We start from the raw sequence: 21,144 nt of genomic DNA, 5'->3' as shown, positions 1-21,144 counted from the left end.
CTGGGTGACAGAGCGAGACTCCGTCTCAAAAAAAAAAAAAGGAAACTAATATTGAAGAACATCTTTTCTGGCAGTCTTTATCATTGAATTTTTTAAAACTAACATGTTGTAAAGCAAATGTTTCATGTGAATTGCAAACTGATAAGCTATAACTCTTTGCAGCAGACATTCAAAATATTTTTAAATAATCATGTACATATATATAAGCCATTTGATTCAGAGCTAGCTTCTTAGTCTTTCTAGGCCCTTACGGTTTTGTATCTGTAAGACAGTTTTTAATAATGTTTGTTCTATCTGTATCATTGAATGATGAGTAAGATAAATTAGAAAAAAATTGAAAATGCTACAAAAAATTATTAAGCTACATATTAAAGTCATGGTGTTTTATTCTTAGATTCTTGGGTTTTTTTCGTTTGTTTGTTTGTTTGTTTGTTTTTGAGATGGAATCTCACTGTGTCACCCAGGCTGGAGTGCAGTGATGCAGTCTCAGGCCACTGCAACCTCCGCCTCCCAGGTTAAACCAATTCCCCCACCTCAGCCTCCTGAGTAGCTGGGATTACAGGGGTGCACCACCACACCTGGCTAATTTTTGTATTTTTAGTAGAGACAGGATTTCACCGTGTTGGCCAGTCTGGTCTCGAACAATCCTGACCTCAAGTGATCCACCTGCCTAGGCCTCCCAAAGTGCTGGGATTACAGACATGAGCCACCACGCCCAGCCTCTTATTCTTAGATTCAAATTCATCCTTCGTCTTTGAACCTGGAAATAAGATAAGATACAGACATTTCAATTAGTTACTTATACCTGTACACAAAATACCATTTACATTTCTTTGGGCACTTATAAGGTTTAGGATTAAGAATATCATTAGTCTAGTGTAGCTATTTCTCTTTCCAATAGACATTGACAATGAAATATACAGCTAGTGTGTAACCATGGAAAAATTAATAGGTCTATTCTAATTAGTAAAGGACCAACTGTATAGTTTTCAAGTGGCCTGGGACCTTTGGTCTTTTTTCCTTACTGACTTTTTTGTATAATTTTTTTATTGCTTATGTTTTCTAGTAATTATTTTTCTAGTGTTAGTAGATATCTACAAATAGTAGTACTTATATTTAACTGGTGTTAGAGAGTGGTGGTGACCTTCTACATCTGCATTTCTGTTTAAGAATTCAGCCCAGGGATTTATCCTGAAAGGATGGCGTGCAGTAAGGGACAGGCTGGCGTGCAGACAGGCACTGGGGAAATCAGATGGTGTCTCTGAGTTCCTGACTTTATTCAGATTCAATCCCAGGGCTCTGCACTGATTCTTTGCCTGTCTCTTTCCTCACCAGTCCCTCTCGCATCTTTTTTGTTCCTCTCCTCCCCTGCTAGCCCATTCTAGCAAGGCCTTCTGTCTGTTGACAATCCAGGCCTATAAAGCTGCTGACCTGAAGCTCCCTGTGGGGCTACCCACATAACAACATCCCTTGCTCAAATCTCTACCCTCCTTTTTTCACGGGAATTATAAAAATACCATCCGAAAATGACAGACTGGGGCAAATATTAATATATCTCTTCCTTAATAACATACTTTATACAATATTTAGTTCTCATCTAAGTCTTATAAACTAATGAACTTGTGTATAGTGAGCACCTAAAGAATTAAATGCATTAAAATATTGTATTATGTTGTAAATTAATTATCTTGAATTCCTCATATTGTTTTTATTTATTGGTGGAGGGAGAACTGAAATTTCTGGCATAATTTTAAAATACACAATATGGTTCATAAATAATCACTGCTACTAAGGAAATTTATATTCCTCAAGGGAGAATCTTAATCATCTCATACCATTAAAAAAAACTATTTCTGGATAAATGAAGCATGAAAGTATTGTTTTCCTTCTATGAGTGCTTGGCGAAACTCATATGGAATCTTTCTTCAAATGCTTTTTTCCATTTATTTTTAGCCAATAATTCTGGTGTAAACAAACGGCAGATCACAGACCTCGTTGACCAGAGTATACAAATCAATGCACATTGTTTTGTGGTCACAGCAGATAATCGCTATATTCTTATCTGTGGATTCTGGGATAAGAGCTTCAGAGTTTATTCTACAGAAACAGGTAATCCTAACTATGAAACACCGTATTCTCTTCAAAATGACTATTGTTAAAACCAAAGCTGAATATGAAATCATACTTGTTGCAGGCATTTTTATCATTTGCCAACTTGAATAGTCAAGATTCAAATTAAATGTTCACACTGTAAGCGAAGTAACTAACTATAACTTCATCTATTCCGAATGTTAGCATGATCCCTGAGTTCACAGGACAAATAGGCCTATTTTTCCCTTCCCACAAATTCATATGCAGTTAAAGATCCTGAAACTCCCCTTGGTCTGGCCCAAACCCTGAAGGAAAAATCATGATCATATTATTTAATAAAGTATTTTCCTTAAAAATCTCAAGTGACATTCTTGTATCAGTTTTCAAAAGCAATGCAAGAAAGCAACCGGTAGCCAGATTTGAATAACATTGTAACTTTATCGGCCTATAGATGAACTTTTCACAAAACTGGTAAAATAAAATAAAAAAGATGGTAAAATTTTTAAAATCTGATCGAGTTACACTGATTACCATTTGAAGAAAAAGATTAAATGAAGCAAACTTGTCATTTCTGTGTTGCAGGGAAACTGACTCAGATTGTATTTGGCCATTGGGATGTGGTCACGTGCTTGGCCAGGTCCGAGTCCTACATTGGTGGCGACTGCTACATCGTGTCCGGATCTCGAGATGCCACCCTGCTGCTCTGGTACTGGAGTGGGCGGCACCATATCATAGGAGACAACCCTAACAGCAGTGAGTGTTTGTAGCAAATTGTCCTATCCAATTATATAAATACATATTTAAATATATTTTGCTTTTTTGATTTTCCTAATAGTTTTTTCCTAAGGTGTAAGGACTTTAAAACATGAAAGCTTAAGTGGCCAGAATCTGTACTGGAACATAGCTACGTTCGAAGTGTTAAAATGAGCAGCACTATCACCTTCAACAAGGAGAGACTTCCAGATCCCCTCAACAATCCGCTACCCGGATCCTGTGCTCAGCAGCCCAGTCTCCAAATGTCCCCATCCTTCAGCTTCACCTAGTCCATTAAACCTCATATGATGTCTTTCAGCTGAAAATAATCTCTCCCTTCTCTGAATTTTCAGAAATTTTATCTGTGTCTCAGTCAGGGCACTAACTGCTATCTACCATATACTGTAGTAAACTTCTCCATTTATTCGTTTAGCAAACAGTGAGTACCCGCTTCACATGAGGCATTGTTGGGGATGCAAAAACTGAATAAGACAGTTTCCTTGCTTGGGAGGATTCCTCAAGTGATTGTTATTCCACAGCGCACCCTAAGATATCCGATAGGAAGACAGCATCAGGGGAGGCTGGACTCCTTCGTGAAATAATTTTGGAGTACATTGTTTATACTCAAAGTTTCTACATAAGCTCTGAAAGTCTTACACAAATAAATTTGTTGATGCTTGTTTAATCCACAGCCTGTCCAACTTCTTTTCCCAAGGAAACTTTTATTTATGTAAGAGAAGTTAGTCATTAGTTCTTGGACTGCTGCCCCAAGAAAACACTGAAGTGGATAATGAGTGTCTGTCTTTCCATCTTAAGTTCCTGTCATAGTGATATACATAATAGGTTTCCAATAAATTAAATGACCGGAGAGCTGGATAAGACATTGCCTAGAAATAATAACTGCTTTTAATTACTAAGCTTTCAATAGTTAAATGCATGGCTTTCCTGTAAAATATAGAAAGGTTTCTGTGAAGTGATAATGGCAAGTACACAAACGAGGATTATTGAGATTGTCACAGCTTACACAGCACTCCAAAGTAAACTGAAACATGAATTCGGGGAGTACTTATAACCCAACAGAGATAAAAGTTTTTCAGGAAACCTGTGCATCTACAACTAAAATACTGTGAGAGTAGATAAGAAATCTACAAGATGCCATGTTACATTGCTTGGCCTGCTGCTGCCTCTCTGGGCAGTTCTAACCTGTGAGACAGCGAGGGGTGGAAACTGAATTGCACATCCACCCTTCACGTCCCACTCCATCCCCCCAACTGTTATGCATTTTGACAGGAATATTGCAAAAATAGGAAATGGCTTTGGTTGGATAAGAACAAAGGCCCCATGATAGTACAGGAGAGAATGGAGAAATACATTTGTATGAGAAGATAGTGGAAGATTGGGCTAGATGTCCAAATGTTACGTGAAGTTTTGTTCCTGTTGCCCGTAGCTAGAGTGGAACAGTGGATGAAGAAACGGTGTTGTAAAATAGCATATGCCTCCTGGCATAGCTACTGAAAAAGAGCATCTATTGTACATATGGGTCTCTGTTCTAAATTTGAACAAGATGTGATCTTGATTTGATGGAAAAGATATTCAATGTTGCTTGATTTCCAACCAGTTCAAAAAATTAGTTACCAATTCTATGTTATTAACACTATATTCTAAATACCAGTAAGATAATCTCCTTGTTTACTCTTTTTTAAAGCTATGTCCTTAAAAAATTCATTTTTAACAGAATTCTAGTATGTCTATGTATGCATATGTGTACATGTGTATAAGATATATGACCTACCAGTGATGGCTTTATTATTCTCAAGAATGGTACATTATCAAGTATATGTTATCTAAATATATGTTCACATATTTCCAAATTGTCTTTATTTCCATAATAGTGTAGCATTTCTTTAAAAAGTTTAATTAAGCAGTAGGTCTGTGTAATATCTTTCATATACATTGATAAAAATTAGAACTTGTTAGAAAAAATTTAAAAGAAACAGAATAGAGCTTTAAATCTAATTAATTACCGTCTTCGAAATGAAGACCAGAAATGATGTTAGTGTTATTTCAAAAAAGTGCATTTATTTCTTAAAAGCTGCCATCTGGTAGCAGAGATAAGATGTTTTATATAATGTACTGCTAGGAGGTAAAGAATATTAAAGAAAAATATTAAATTATAGTAATTATCTATGTTCACTACTCTGTTTTCTATTGATCTCTTAAACCAAAAGAGGGCTATCAATTGTAGCTTTGGTGCATCAGTTGGCAAGAAAAGTTAGATACAATAATATTTAAATTATTTCAAGCTCCTTCCAACAGGAGCTATATAATACAAAATGCTTTTATAATCCTTAAGAACAAAAACGTGGATATTATATTTGTTAAAAAGCAGTATTATATTTAAGTTTTAAGTAAGGACAAGATTATGTTAAAGATGTTATGACAGAAAATTATCAATATGTATTTTTTAGTATTACCTCCATCTATAGGAATTTAGTTTTAGTCAAAAACCGTTGTCATCATTATGAACCTAAACCACTTCCATAGAATTCATCCTGTCAAGACTTTATGAGATATTTAATGTGAACATATATAGTATGGTACATTAATAAAAGGGAAAAGTGCTCTTCTAGAATAAACAAGATAAGCACCTAAAGTATTAGTCAAGCAACAACATGTGTTGAGTGACTACTGTATGCCTGGTACTATCTCAGTAGCTGGGAATGCTGGGAAAGTCACAACCTCTGACTTTCCAGAGTTTACAAGAATCTACTTTTATACTCATCACAAACTGCTTCTCCTGCTTGGATATACTGAGGATGTCCAGTATTTGTTACCTGAATCATGAATTGTTATCAGATAATATTTTGTACCATACTTTAAGCATTCATAAAATGCTTAACTTTACATCAAATTGATGATTATGAAACAAACTGGTTTTAGCTTTTTTCCATAAGGATGATCACAATAGTAAAAAAAAAAGAAAATCTCAGGTTTAGCATTGGTTGACTGGCTGATTTATGACTCACTTATCTATTGAAAAAGCTAACCTAGTAGCGTATATATGCCGGACTAGGGCAACCATCTGTGTTGGTCTCTTCAGTCTTTTTTCAGGCAGTCACAGCACACACTGAATTGACTGTCATATCAGTGCCCCGCTTGTGGTTTGACATAGATGTAGTTGTTGCTATCAGAAAACTCAAAATATGAAAGAGATTTTTTTCTGTTCCAGTTTAATCTACTCTAGCTTCCAATTCACAGGTCAGAGAAGCAGGCCAGATGTGTTTTCTCTCTCATAATACATTGATACTCAAGACCAGAAAGCTAGTTATGTCTAAATTTGTATTAAAGTGTGTGACACAATGCCCTTAAGTACAAGTATTAACCTATCCTTGAAGGGGGAAGTCCTGGCCTGTAACTTAACATCCTAGTAGCTGTCATAATGCAGGGATTGGCCTTGGTGTGGACATGGAACTGCTTTGTGTGTCACTGAGGCCAAATCATACCTGTTCATCACAACATCATTAAATAATAGGATTTATCCGTTAACCTTACATGCATATCACCAAAATCTTCTCAAGTTTAACTGACTTTAACATATTTGTTTCTCTTTCATTGTCATTATTATATTGTAATAGATAGCTCTATTAATTCCACAAAGAAAAAATGTCATGTTTGTGAAATCTTTTTAGGCAGGTATAGAAAGTATGTGTGGTTTTATCGTGTCAAGTATATTGTGAAGAATGCAGACATCTCAGAAATATGAGTCTTTTTCTAATCATTTTGACCATTGTGATGAATTGGTCACAAAGGTAATGAGTATTTGTAAGCAGACTATTTGATAGAGAGTCTCAGACCATAAAAGAGATAAGCAAAGGCTACCTAGTAGCCTACCTAGTAGGTTAGAGTTGAATTATCATTGCTTTATTAATGTATTTTATAATATTATTCATTGTTATTCTTTCAAACTTGTGGCTTTGAACACAGAAATTATCTTGGAGACTTTAAATAGGTCCCTAACTAGATAACAGAATTGAAAAGATGTGAGGGACAGATGCTTTCATCTGAAACAGACTTTGACACAAATTCTGAAACTAATTTGGAAGTGATAAAAATTAATTTGCGCACTTTAATTGGAAGCAGCCTACTGCATGAAAGAGAGCAGAGCAGAGTGGGCAATTTGCGCTAAAAGCTGATTGAATTTTTTGTCAGGTAGGTATCTTGGACTTGGCCGCTTATCCTCTTGAGCCTCTCTTTGCAATATATTACAACCCATCTCTGACTGGTGTTCTTTAAAAGGATCAATGCTATTCCTGTGGAATCCCTAGAGTCTAAAATTTCATTGATCTTGGGACTTGACATTTCTCATTATGTGCTATAGCTTCCAACAAGATAGTCACAAGAGAGGCAAGTTAACATTGTTGTCTCTTCAGCAGACACTCAGAATACATTGGGACTTCAGCTCAAAGCCAATCTGCTTTTAAAGTATGTAGTTTTAATGTTTATACCACATATAAGGGGCTTTATAGAAAGTTTGATACACATACATACAAACATTTTTAAATCACAGCCATGTGAAACTTTGAAAGAGGATTCACCGTTCACCTTTTCTAATCAAATCTACAAATATTCATTGGGTAATTTGTATAACACATTGTTGTTATGCCTTTCTATTCCACTTTTTAAAAGTAAGTCTTTTAGCTCGTGTACAGGCATTATGCAGACTGTGAAAGGAGAAGCCAATTGCAAAGGAGACTCCAGCTGTGCACACACACCTTCTCTGGGCTCCCATTGTGTACGCCTCAGCTCTGGATGCTGACCCTCCTGCCAGTCACAACCTGTCACCAAACATCTGCCAAATCACATCCCTCTCTTTGTTTGCATCCAGGCTTCTTTTAAAAAGACTGTCCTGGTGCCCAGCTCCACAACTGCCACTAACCAGTGCTATTATAAGAAATGAAAGCATGGGCGACGAATAGCCCAGAGAGATTTGTAGAGTGTATTTAGATTTAGATACATTAAACAAGTTTGTATCACTTCTCGGAGCAGAGAATCTTAGCTAGGATTTAGCATATGTTAAACCATCTTTTTAAGATCAGAGGAAGCATAGCTCCATATGTAATAGTTCTCACCATGCAGGGCTTTTTGAGGACCAAATGGTAACGGATGTATTGGAACATCCGTAGCACAGAGTCCATTCTGCAGTAGACCACTCAGCCACCCCATCCCCTCATTCTAACACAAGGAGACTTTCCAGGGTTCCAGACTGAGAAGGGAGCTCCTTGCCACTCGGCCTCTGCTTTTCCTTTCCCTATATGGGACTAAGGCTTCAAGAAAGGTCTTTGGCCTAGATTGGAAGCAATATATACAGAGTGACTAATGTGTTCTGATCAGAGAACTTCAGGTTCCAGACCAGGGGGTGTCTGGGCTTTACACAGAGCCCAGGTTCCTGAGAAAGGGGAGGTGGATGATACTATTAGTTGTTTTTAGGTGAGCATAGAGGAGTAATGTACTGTGACCTAGATCTGGGCTCAGGACTTCAAGAGAAGAGGTTGTCCTGCCGTGGCAGTGCTCAGAGGAAAATGTAGTCATTGTTATCTCTGAAGCGGAAAAAGAAGTTAGAGTGAATGAATAAATACTTTCACCATATCTATCTTCCATTCTTCACTGAATACTCTATGAGTACATAAGGAAATGAAACCACATCATGGGTGAATTTGACATTTTCCAACCCACAGAATGTTTTTACTTGCATTATCTTGGGATCTTAGGAAATGCAGGTCCAAGCATATTTGGTAATTGGAACAGACCTCCAGAGCACCCGCCTGTGGCTGAGGAGTTGGGGTCTCGAGAAGGGACTCCTGACCGATACTGTTCTTCTCAGCTATTCTAGCAAATTTCTAACATAATATGTTGAAATAAATCTTGAAATCATAGTAGTAATGAAACCACCATACCCTTTGACTAAATCCCTTGTTTTGGGATTTTAACTTTAAAAACTCCATCATATTTTATCTAAGTATAAACATGAATGAAAATACCTTCTGCCATGATTCTGCAGTGACTTCCCCAGGGTCAGAAATAAAATTTGAATGTCATATACCAGGAAGTTTATCCTCTCACTGTGGAGCGGAGGTCCTAGAAACTCCACTGGCTTTGTTTAGTTCTAAATCAGAAGCACCACAGCTTCCCCTGCGTATCAGTGTCCCACAAATGAGGTTTAAAATAAGAACCATGAGTTCTTTACTTTGCCCATTTCTCTAAAAGCCAGAGACCATCTCATTGAAAAACCTCTCCTGTCTATGTGAATCATCCGTTTTGAGAATATTGAAATGACCTTTGATAAAAGGAGGATGGAATTTGTTTATTTTAAGCCTTTTAATATTGGGAATTTCCAAATGCATGTCTATGAGGAATCTAAAAATTGGATGTGTTTGTTCTTCATCAGTTCTAGTCATTCCAGCACATGGCAAGTGCTTCTGTGGAGGCAGTGGTGGGGCTGAGGGCGATGACGGGGCACTCAGAGGGGCGGTCCACCCGCACCTCCCTCTGCACTGGGCCCTTTAACCCTGGGCTATATCCATCAACTGTGATGTGACAGTGACAGAATATTCCCAGGGTTTTGAATGATTGTTAGGGTGTGTGACATCTGTCCCTAGCAACAAAATGAAATATAGGAAATAAGCTTTCCCGCCGCTGCAGGTTTCCCAATTCAGAAAGCCTGGAATGGCGTTTTATTTGCCTTTCACTTAAAGAAGGAAACAGTGCTTTCAGGGGCCCTAAACAATATCCCCTAATAGTTAAGTTCCACAGTTTATTCAGATGATCTGGGGAAATTGTAATGAAAAAAAAAAAAAAAACATTTTAAACCTCTAAATCAGACACGAGCCTTTGAAAAACTCATTTCCTAGCAGAAAATGTATAACATGTATAAGGAATATTTTTATACATTTTTTTTCTCAATTCCCTGCAATAGGATCAGATTACTTTTTGTTTTTTCCACAGCACATTAGGGAAAGGTCACAAAACTATTTCTTTTATATAAATGAATTAAGTGTATAATTTCAGGGTTTTCCAGTATGCTAGTCTCTCCAAGTTAAAATTATCATTTAGGAAAATTAAAGCTGATATTACACATAAAACCTTACCAATACCTTTTTAAAGATTTAATTTTTATGGATACATAATAGTTGTACATATTGATGGGTTGTGTTGATACAGTGATACAATGTGTAATGATCAAATCAGGGTAACTGGGATATCCAACACCTCAAATATTTATCACTTCTTTGCATTGGGAACATTCTAAATCTTCTCTTCTAGTTATTTTGAAATGTACAATAAATTGTTAGCCGTAGTCACTCTATTTTGCTACCAAACACTAGATCTTATTCCTTCTATCTAACTGTATCTATCTAATTGTATTGTTCTACCCATTAACCAACCCCTCCCCACCACCCTTGCCAGCCTCAGGTAACCACCATTCTGTTTATTTCCTCTGGGAGATCAATTTCTTCACCTCCTACATTTGAGTAAGAAGATGGGACAGTTGTCTTTCTGTGCCTGGCTAATTTCACTTAACCTCAAGTCCTTCAATTCCATCCGTGTTGATGCAAATGACAGGATTTCTTTTTTATAGCAGAATAATATTCCATTATGTAAATATACCTCATTTTCTTTATCTTTTCATTATTTGTTGGACACTTAGGTTGATTCTACATCTGAACTATTGTGAATAGTGCTGCAGTCAACACAGGGGTGCAGATATCTCTTTGATATGCTGATTTCCTTTCTTTTGAGAACTCTTATCAATGCTTAAAGCTTATTTTACCAGGGAACCCAGGGCATCTTTGAAACAATTTTTTTTCTTTTTCACCTTTTTCCTGCATTGTGAAACATAATTTAACAATTATATAAATATGTTTCAGACAAATCCAGGACTACTGATATTGTAAATGGACACTCAACCAATAGTCAAAACACATTATAGCAACATCCATGTGTTTAGAAGAAGATGGCAAGCTAGCATGAACTGCTGTCCTGCTTCTCCGACATTCCATCTAAGAGATACCTCAAAAACAAAATTAGAGCTGATGGGTCTGAGAAAACGCACATAAATCCCTGGGGAGACAGAAGATAGGCGGGTCTTAAGAGAAGACAGGCGGGTCTCAAGAGAAGATAGGCAGGTCTTAAGGAAGGGGCTCTTGGCCGACCAGAGTGGAAGATGTGGGGCGCCTTACTGGGTAAGGCCTTATGATTATGCACTTTCCTTATGAACTCCCTGTGGCTTCCCTCTTGCCACTGTGGGCAGAGAACTGGATCAGCAGTCCAGCTGGCCAGCACCCAAAGGTCCCATAAGTGCCAAAGAAGGGGCTGTCCAAGGGGAGGCGCATCTGCCAGCCCTGGAATGTTTAACTTCCCCCAGCCCCAGTGAGGGCCAATAGTTCAACCTAGGAGGCAGCTCTGGGAAAGAGGGGCACCAAGACCAAAGTACGGGGTAGTTCTCTGAGAGACAAGATGGGGACCGGGGTTGGTTACCCCACCAAGATAGGAATTCACAGAGAAAAACAGGCAAGCATGCAAGGAACACCAGTGCTAGAAAAGAAGGATCGCAAATGGAACAACCTATATGGGTAATGCAGAACAAGCTCATTTCCTTCCAGTAAAAGAAGAGAAAAGTGTAGAACTTTTTACAAAAGGCATAATATTCTCTAAGTCCTTCAGTTTATGAAAGCAGTTAGCAGTGAAAATGCTTTTGGGATATAATTCAGCTGGACTTTTTAGCTAGGTTCGCACTAATAAAGTGAAGTGGGTTCAATTCCAGCCCTTAGCTGTTGGGCAAGTTGAATCACCTTGCAAAGCCTTGGGTTTCTAGGCGATAGACTAGGCATGGAAAGCGTCATAGAGCATAGAGCACTAGGTGTCATATTTCTACGTCATAGAGCATTACCATAAATACATGAGGTAACACAGATAAATGCCTTAGCAGGCCTTGTACCTGTTTCATAATAATAATGGAAGAAAAAGAATAGCTATTACCACTCTCGTTATGTTCTAAGCATGTCACATGTTAACTTGTCCTGTCATCTAAACAGCATGTATAGTAGGTTCGCTAGTTATGTGCATTTCACAGAAGGAGAGCAGAGAGGTTAAGTAAGTGGCTTATGGTCACACAACTTAATAATAATGCCCATAATAAACGTGGGTATTTATTGAACGTTGCGTTGCTGGTGCAGCTCTCTCCCCCTGCCATTGGTCTGTAGTGCCTCACTGCTGCTGTTTTCTTGCAGGTGACTATCCTGCACCAAGAGCTGTCCTCACAGGCCATGACCATGAGGTTGTCTGTGTTTCTGTCTGTGCAGAACTTGGGCTTGTTATCAGCGGTGCTAAAGGTCAGAAGTCATTTCTTTGATTTTCAATGTTTAGAAACTTGATGGTTTTCTCACACTAAGCATGATTGCCAGTTTCTTTCTTCCAGGAAGCTTCCTGTAGACAAATGGTATCCTGAAGTTATCTGTAGATGTTTACTTTTATGATTAATATTTACTAGCACTAATATAAAATATGTATAAAATTTTATATAGTATTTTGTGGTCAACAGCATTCTAACCAGAACACTGATAAATTAAATTACAGTGTATTCATATGATGCAGCCATTATAAAGGACATTTAAAAGACAAGGGGCAAGTATCCCTGATGTAGTGGGGGAGGTGGAGGGTCAGGTCACTCATCATACACAGCCTTGGACCCCCTTCCTCTGCAAGTCCCTTTCTTTATAAGGCCAGGGGCTGTGTAGAGGTTGGTGGAAAGGAAACAAAGATTACTTGATTCTTTGGAGGTTTTGTTTTGTGTTGTGTTTGAGGCATACTTTCGCTCTTGTCACCCAGGCTGGGGTGCAATGGTGCAATCCAGGCTCCCTGCAACTTTCGCCTCCTGGGTTCAAGTGATTCTCCTGCTTCACCCTCCCAAGTAGCTGGGATTACAGGCATGCACCACCGGGCCTGGCTAATTTTTTGTATTTTCAGTAGAGATGGGGTTTCATTGGCCAGGCTGGTCTCGAACTCCTGACCTCAGGTGATCCACCCACCTCAGCCTCCCAAATTGTTGGGATCACAGGCGTGAGCCACCACACCCAGCCTCTTTGGAGTTTTTGTAGAAGACATTTCATTTCAGGAAGTCAGGAAACTTACGTCCTAGTTCTGGCTCAAATAGCAATTCTCTGTAGGAAGACTCCCAGGCAGAAAGGAGCCTGATGCTTGGAGAAACAGAGAGGAGCCCTGGGTGCTGCTGGAGTATCACCGTGGTGCCACAACCTGGAGGAGTGAGAAAGCTGAAGGGATGTGACGGGCCTGGGACACAAACATTTGCAATTTTTTTTTTTTTTTTTTTTTAATGAGTATAGTAGGAAACCATTGAAGTTTTTTAATCGAGGTGATGAGATCGAGAGGTTTGGTTGTTAGAGCTCATTTCAGCTGTTCTACGGAGAATGGATAGAGTCTGAAGGCTGGCATCATGGTTTTAAAATTTTGGTATCTAAGAATAAATAACCCATAAATGGACACTTAGGATATTTTCAGCCTTTTAATTTTAAAAAGTAATAATATGTGTAATATCATTTTACCCTGTGAAGTTAAAAAAAAGGAAAATAAGTGACACATAGTATGCGCCAAGAAAGAGACGTTTCCTACAGGGGCTGCGTGATGTTAGAGGTGATTGCTGGTGTCTTCCAAGTCTTCTATAGGGCAAGTCTATTACTTTAGTGATCAGGACAAAATTGAATAATATCACTTGCTTTGTAAAATATGTGTCTATTCAGATCAATTAAAAATAAACATGTAGGCCGGGCGCGGTGGCTCAAGCCTGTAATCCCAGCACTTTGGGAGGCCGAGACGGGCGGATCATGAGGCCAGGAGATCGAGACCATCCTGGCCAACACGGTGAAACCCCGTCTCTACTAAAAAATACAAAAAAAACTAGCTGGGCGAGGTGGCGGGCGCCTGTAGTCCCAGCTACTCGGGAGGCTGAGGCAGGAGAATGGCGTAAACCCGGGAGGCGGAGCTTGCAGTGAGCTGAGATCCGGCCACTGCACTCCAGCCTGGGCGACAGAGCGAGACTCCGTCTCAAAAAAAAAAAAAAAAAAAAACCATGCAATTCATACACTGTTTTGTGGAGATCTTTTTGGGACAAGGGAATAGATACATAATATCAAGCTATAGTGAGCAATTTTTATGAACTGATCAGTGAATTTTTTACCTTATCAACACTATTGTATAAGGGTGAAGAAACCCAGAAACAATCAGAGCCAAATGTCACTCTTTATCCTCCTTTCACACTCTTGCCTCACTATTCATTTATGTAACAGACAAAATATGTTTCTGTAGGTTGAAATAATAAGTTTTCTCAATTTTGCTTTTACATTTTATGCACAGATGACAGAAAAAGGTAAAATGTATTTGACAGTAATGTATTTATGTGGTACAATGTGTAAAATTTTGTGGCTACTTGAGAAAATGAGCAGCTGTTCTGATAATTCTACTAAACTTTCAAGAAAAGTTTATAAAAGCATATTAAGAGAAAATGTCTAACACACAAAATCTTTTATTCTCACATAATCTGTGAACTATACCATTTTATTATGAATATTACCTGACAAAGGAAAAGACCAAGTATTTACCTGGTGAAGAAGGGTGCAGTGCAGGAGTGTGACATGTGACAGGTACTCTGGCTTTGCTCTGTTTAAATGTAACATCAGCGCTTGGCCTGGCTAGCCTGCCTCTTTCATCACATCTGAGTGCACACCCAGCGAGGTGTTCGGGTTGGTGGGAGCTACTATGTCATTTGTCATCCCCAGCTGACCCTGGCATTGATGTCCCCACTTTGCAGAGGGCCCTTGCCTTGTCCACACCATCACTGGAGATTTGCTGAGAGCCCTTGAAGGACCAGAAAACTGCTTATTCCCACGCTTGATTTCTGTCTCCAGCGAAGGCCATTGTATCATATACTATGAACGAGGGCGATTCAGCAATTTCAGCATTAATGGGAAACTTTTGGCTCAAATGGAGATCAATGATTCAACACGGGTAAATCTGCATACTTCATGCTAAGTAGGACTGAAGCCAAGAGATTAAAGATTGATTGTTTTATATTAAATAATTCATAATAGAATTTCTGTGCTATCCAGATAAATGTCTTCTAGATTAAAAGTATGTAATTTCATGTGGACTGATATTTTAAACAAACTCAAAGTTCATTTAATTGCAAGTAATTAACTCAGTGAATTAGACTTCAGAAATGATAGCTGTTGTTTGATTAAAGCTTAGACCCTTAAGAGGGTTTTTAAAGCTCCTTTTATAATTGTTTCAGCACTGTACCCTCACAACATTAAAAGTGAGTTTATTTTCAAAGATTTCTATCTTTAGAACCCTAAACAAAAATTATATATACCCATTTACCCTTCATTCACAAACAAATTATAATTGCCGGGTTGTCATTATTAAACCCTGTTTTGAAATATGCTTCTTCCATTTGTTCTAAAATTCTCTACAGTATTAATATTCAGGATTTAGCTAAACATGTTACTATTTAATGCTCAAGTTCTTCCTGGATTAAATTGGTAATATTCTCTTGGGAATTTAATCTTGATTTTAATAAGATATTTTGTATACGTAAGAACCTCTATGAATTCCACATTGGGAATTCTGTGGATTGAACTTGAAAAAAGTTGGACAAAGAACTAACAGTGGTCAATAATGACAAGGGAACTGTGCTGTATACTTCTCAGTAGTGAGAGTTGGCTATTTAGGAAAAACTGAGAGAGATGGTTGTTGTGTTTTTTATTTTGTTTTGTTTTGTTTTACGTTTTCTGAAGGCCATTCTCCTGAGCAGTGATGGCCAGAACCTGGTCACCGGAGGGGACAATGGGGTAGTAGAGGTCTGGCAGGCCTGTGACTTCAAGCAACTGTACATTTACCCTGGATGTGATGCCGGCATTAGAGCAATGGACTTGTCCCATGACCAGAGGTGAGCTGCGTCAAGGACAAGTGTCATCACTGAGAACTGTCACTGAAGGCTCTCTTCATTCTACCAAGGGTGAATTGTGCTGTGAGTGCAATTCCAGCATGCAGATGAAAGGAAAACTGGCAAAGAAAAGGGGAAAATGAGGGAAAGAGTAAGGATTCTAGTGAGAGGGAAACAGAGGAAGAGAATAAGAAGGAAAAAAAGAAATGGATCTGATGAAGAACAGGCGCCTCCAGACATGTTTTAAGGACCCAAGACATAGAACTTACTCCCACCAAGTTCCCTGTTCTCAGATCCTTGCCTAGTCTCAGACAGGCCACCCTGGCTTATATAATGTGAAGGAAACATGTATTTTACAGCAGAGGTGGGATTCAGTGTGAGACCTACTTCTAGCTAATGAGTTTCCAGCAAAGTGCATTGTGTGGGGTGGGCTGTAGCCAGCCTCCCTTTCAACAGCATGTGGCACTCATGCAATACCCAGAACAGTCTTTACCCCCATGTTCTTATTTACCTGTTTCTCATTTACGTTTTTTCGTTTTATTGTATATATTTCTCTAAAACACTTTAATCCTTTAATCCAACTCTTTCTTGGAAAGACTTGATATGAACGTTAATCAATTAATGATTTTCTATTGTTCTTCAATTTGCAATAAGATTTTATTATTTCCTAAAATTTACCTTTGGGTTTCTTATAAAGTAAAAATAATATCAGAAATATAAAGTCTAAAGTTCCTAAGCCTTTAAAATAAACTGCAACCCTATAATCTGAAGATGGCATGTGATTTCTACTTTTTGCTATTTAACAGAAATAAGAAAAGCTTGTTGACTGACGTTTTTCCCAAGTACTTGTAATATTCCTCATAACAGTATTGGTTTTAAAGTATTTTAAATATTAAGACATATAGTTAAGTTAACAAAGCATCTTCATGATATAATAAAATGGTACTGAAGTCATCAGGAAAAACACTGTAAGCTAATTTAGTCTGGGAAAGGATGTTTGGTCTGCAGCCCAGGCTGTTTCTAAAGGTTTAAGGTTATTATTGGAGTATTCCAAAGTGCAGCAGCCCATACTTACGAATAAATGGGAATGGTTTATTGTGTTATTATTTGTGTATATGTGTGTTTCCTGAGTGTTTGAAATGACTTTTATTTGTAAGTAGTTTCAGTATTTCCCTGATATTCTTACTCATTCAAGTATTCACTTGGCTGCCATCAGCATAGGTTGAGTGCAATGCAAAGTAGTAAGGATCCACAGTAAGAAACTGACCCCAGAGAGCTCAGATCCTCATCATCATTGCATATGAGGGCACCAGGAACAGACTAACAGAAGAAGGAAGGGATGAACTCTTCTTGAGGGCTGGGGAGGACAGGAAAGACCTCAGAAGATGCTCATCCATTCACTAGGCATGAACGAAGAGGGTGGAGGGAAGAGCATATTCAAAGTCGCAGTAGTATTAGGGGGGTCTCCAAATGGAGGGGGGGAAGATACTAAGTTTCTATTTCTATTTTAATCTCATCCTTGGTTTTGATTATTTTGTCATTGTATAATGAATAGTGCATGCATATCAATTATAAAATGGTAAACATGCATTGGGGATATTACTCAAAAGGTATTTATTGGATAAGGTGTCTAATCAAAAGTGAAGCAACACTTTATGTAGACAGAAATCCTGGAACCTGAGTTCAGTCAGTGGCAGTGGGACTGGGGAGGAACATCCCCGAAAAAGAAGCCTCAGAGCTCAACAGCTGATCAGTTAGGAGGGAGAGACAAGGTGACTTAACCAGCAAAAGACCAGCAAGGTCAGAAGGTACCAGTGATTCATGGTAGACATGTTGGATCTGAGGGTTTTGTGACACAGCCTGGCAGTGACCTCCAGTTGACAATGGGAAATCCACTTCTGGGGCTTCAGAAAGAGACGTCATAGCCTTTATGTCCAGGGAGAGTGTGGACCAAGAGGGCAAGAGGTGGAGTGATTCAAGGGGGCAAAGAAGAGAAAGGTCAGAGAGATAGAAAGAAATGCCAGATATCCTCAGAGAAGCCAATAGATGCCCAAAACAAGGCAGCGGACAGGCACGTGTGTGATTGCTGAGAGAAATGGGGCAGCCAGCAGAGGCTGGAAATGTGGCCCCTCATGCTCTGCCGCAGGGCTGGCTGTCCAGGCGTCTGCAGGCTAACCGTGCTCCTCTCAGCAGAACCAAGAAGAAATTTCAGTCCTACTTCCACGAATACAAAAATAAGACTTGGCAGACTTTGAGATCATGATATTGTCTAGTGTAAAATGCCAAACTTTGAGATCACAATACTGTCTAGTGTAAAATAGCAACCACAGAAATGATTTTATATCAGTCTTAACTGCTGTTTCTGCTTTTCCAGGACTCTGATCACTGGCATGGCTTCTGGTAGCATTGTAGCTTTTAATATAGATTTTAATCGGTGGCATTATGAGCATCAGAACAGATACTGAAGATAAAGAAAGAACCAAAAGCCAAGTTAAAGCTGAGAGCACAAGTGCTGCATGGAAAGGCAATATCTCTGGTGGGAAAAACTCGTCTGCATCAACCTCCGTTTGTGCATTCCATCACACCCAGCAATAGCTGTACATTGTAGTCAGCAACATTTTACTTTGTGTGTTTTTTCACGACTGAACACCAGCTGCTATCAAGCAAGCTTATATCATGTAAATTATATGAATTAGGAGACGTTTTGGTAATTATTTCATATATTGTTGTTTATTGAGAAAAGGTTGTAGGGTGTGTCACAAGAGACTTTTGACAATTCTGAGGAACCTTGTGTCCAGTTGTTACAAAGTTTAAGCTTTGAACCTAACCTGCATCCCATTTCCAGCCTCTTTTCAAGGTGAGAAAAAAAAAAAAAAACACACACGTTTGATACTTTGTACATCAGATGCATCTTATTTAAAAGGAATACTTTTGTAAAAGTAAAACCTTGTATAAAGAACAAAATGTTTCTTAATTTTATTGTGGAGTTACAACTTGCATGTTCCTTACTCCTGATGGCTTGATGGAACAGGTGCATTCACACTATGAAACAGAAAGATCTGTCCAAGGACACAGCTTGTATGAAAGGGTTGAATTTGGGCTCCGTCAGTAATTTTTGACATTTTCACCAAAATATCGTTTGCACTTCTTAATCTAAATTCATCCCTTCTGAGTGAAATTTGCTCATAAAGCATTTGGATACTAAGCCATTATTTGCCATTTTGGGTACTTTATACAAAGAAAATTCAGCCCTACCCTGCATAATTTGAAGACACAGCAGAAAGGGGGCTTAGGGATGAGGTCCTGGTTTTTCTTGTATAAATAGGAGTTATGAGCGTTAGTTCCGTAGTAATAACTTCCCAGCACCTGCACATCTCTTCCAGAGTCATCCCACTGGCTTGGTGTGTATCCATCAGGGGAGGATAATCTGATGCTAACTCTTTTTTTTTCTCTTTGGTTCTTGAATAGCTTAGTTTCTTTAATAACAAGTCAGACTTTATTACAACAATAAACTGAAGTTATTCTTTTAGGTTCTCGTGAAATTCTCACCGAAAGCCACATTCTTAGCCTAAGGCACTTCATCTTTTATGATATAAAATGATGGCTATCAAATGATTTTCCATCCATTGTACTGATCAAGTTATACGCCCAGGGGTATATACACTTTCTTCATGTTTCTTCTTTGTATATTTGGTGACTGTATCGTCATAGATGTACATACTGTGTCGGTAGGGCTATGAGGCATGTTACAGGAATGTAATTTTCTCAGAATTTACTCACTTGCAGTCATTTATTTAAAAAGATAAAACAAGATAATGGGTTCTTTGTATTGGCACTTTGCACCAGAAACATATCATTATTTATTGATGTGATTACTTATTTGTTATCCACCTTGTACTAGTAAGTTTTAGCACTGAATTCCTTCTTCATTGTTGTTTGTATTTATGAAATTCTGAAATTATGGGGAATCAGCATAGTGATTAAGTTATTCATCACCAGGCTGTAAAGCAATATCTTGAGTTTGTAGCTTAGGATCGGGAGGACACTGAACATCTGGAAGACAAGTCCATTTCACCTTGAGATCATGGTGAAATATTTTGGATATATAAATTCCTTAAGCTATTGTAACCATGTTTTATTGCAAAGATGTAAAATATGCCAGATGTGTGTGAGTTGGAAATCAAAAAAAGAAAAATAAAATATGCAAAGAATTCATGGATTGTTTCAGATTTCATCAGACACGTCACTAGCATGCTTTCATTGTGTTGTCACACAGGCTTCAGGAGTCATCATCATCTGAGGTAGAGCCTACAGCATCTAAAAACATGAAATCGAGTCCTAATGAGGTTCTGCGATTTGCTGAAACGCGAGCTGCTCTGCCGGGCCATCTGGCAGGGATTTGGGGCAACAGTGACCATGGGGAAGCAGCCCTCATTGTCCGTTCCACATAATCCACTTTGGAGATTGTCTTTATTTTATTTAAAAGGAACTAAGTAGTGAATGAAGGTTATAATGGCACCTTTTTTGAGTGTTACCACATAATGCCTTTTTCATTTGAAACCACACCTTCTAGAACTCATCAGCCACCAGGCATGGCACAGGCAGGGACTGAGGACCTGGAGAGGCTGAGCAGCTGCTGGCAAGGGCAGCCACGAGTGGGCTAAGGGGGGTTCAGTCACATAGATTGGCATGGGTGGTTGGGCCAGCGGCCCAGACAGGCCCCGAGAATGACAGAACTGCAGGCCGTGCTTCCATCCACATTCCCAGGACCCAGGGGCAGACCCAACAGTAGCCTAAGGAAGGTTTGCTGCTCTTACTCTCCATCCTATCCCCACACCAGAAATCTATCAGTCATCTGCCCGCCTGGCTCCCTCACCCAGCCCTCCTACCAGGCACTCCAGCCAACTGACTGATCACTACCTAAAGTGTCTTGAAACTGCCCCTGCCCTTTCCAGCACTGTCATCTGGACTGTCCGAAAACCTCCTGACCTCTGACCTGTACCCTCCCATCCATGCTCTGCCCTGCTGCGGAGGCACCCATCCAGTCATCTCCCTCCCCGCCACCCTGCGCCCCCTGGTGCCTCCCAGCACTTCGAAAAACCAACACCAATGGCTTAAAATGGTATTCTTAAACTCTGGTGGGTTGAAAATCACCGGGGAGCTTATTTTTAAAAGCAGGCTCTAGAGTCCCACCGCCTCCCCTCCCACCCCAGGCACTTTTTGGGCACATTTTCAACAACACTGATTTGAGGGATAAATTCTAAGCTCAGTAAAGCACAGAAGTC

General features: G+C 39.0%; 1 protein-coding gene across 3 annotated transcripts in view; it reads left to right on the top strand.

Moving 5' to 3' along the window:
- Positions 1-20,074, top strand: part of NBEA (neurobeachin) — a 763,072-nt gene extending 742,998 nt beyond the window's left edge. For all 3 annotated transcript variants that reach the window (XM_011943032.1, XM_011943033.1, XM_011943034.1), the window contains 6 exons: positions 1,954-2,109; positions 2,674-2,844; positions 12,132-12,233; positions 14,726-14,922; positions 15,711-15,862; positions 18,234-20,074. In XM_011943032.1, the coding sequence (XP_011798422.1) occupies positions 1,954-2,109; positions 2,674-2,844; positions 12,132-12,233; positions 14,726-14,922; positions 15,711-15,862; positions 18,234-18,324 (869 nt within the window). In that variant the 3' untranslated portion in view covers positions 18,325-20,074. The remainder of the gene's footprint in view (positions 1-1,953; positions 2,110-2,673; positions 2,845-12,131; positions 12,234-14,725; positions 14,923-15,710; positions 15,863-18,233) is intronic.
- The last annotated feature ends 1,070 nt before the right edge of the window (positions 20,075-21,144 follow it).

This window comes from Colobus angolensis, unplaced genomic scaffold (genome assembly GCF_000951035.1).
Source record: "Colobus angolensis palliatus isolate OR3802 unplaced genomic scaffold, Cang.pa_1.0 Scaffold214, whole genome shotgun sequence".
In the NCBI taxonomy this organism is placed as follows: Eukaryota; Metazoa; Chordata; class Mammalia; order Primates; family Cercopithecidae; genus Colobus; species Colobus angolensis.
The sequence above is the reverse complement of the archived record's forward strand: the minus strand, read 5'-3'. Positions and strand labels throughout refer to the sequence as shown.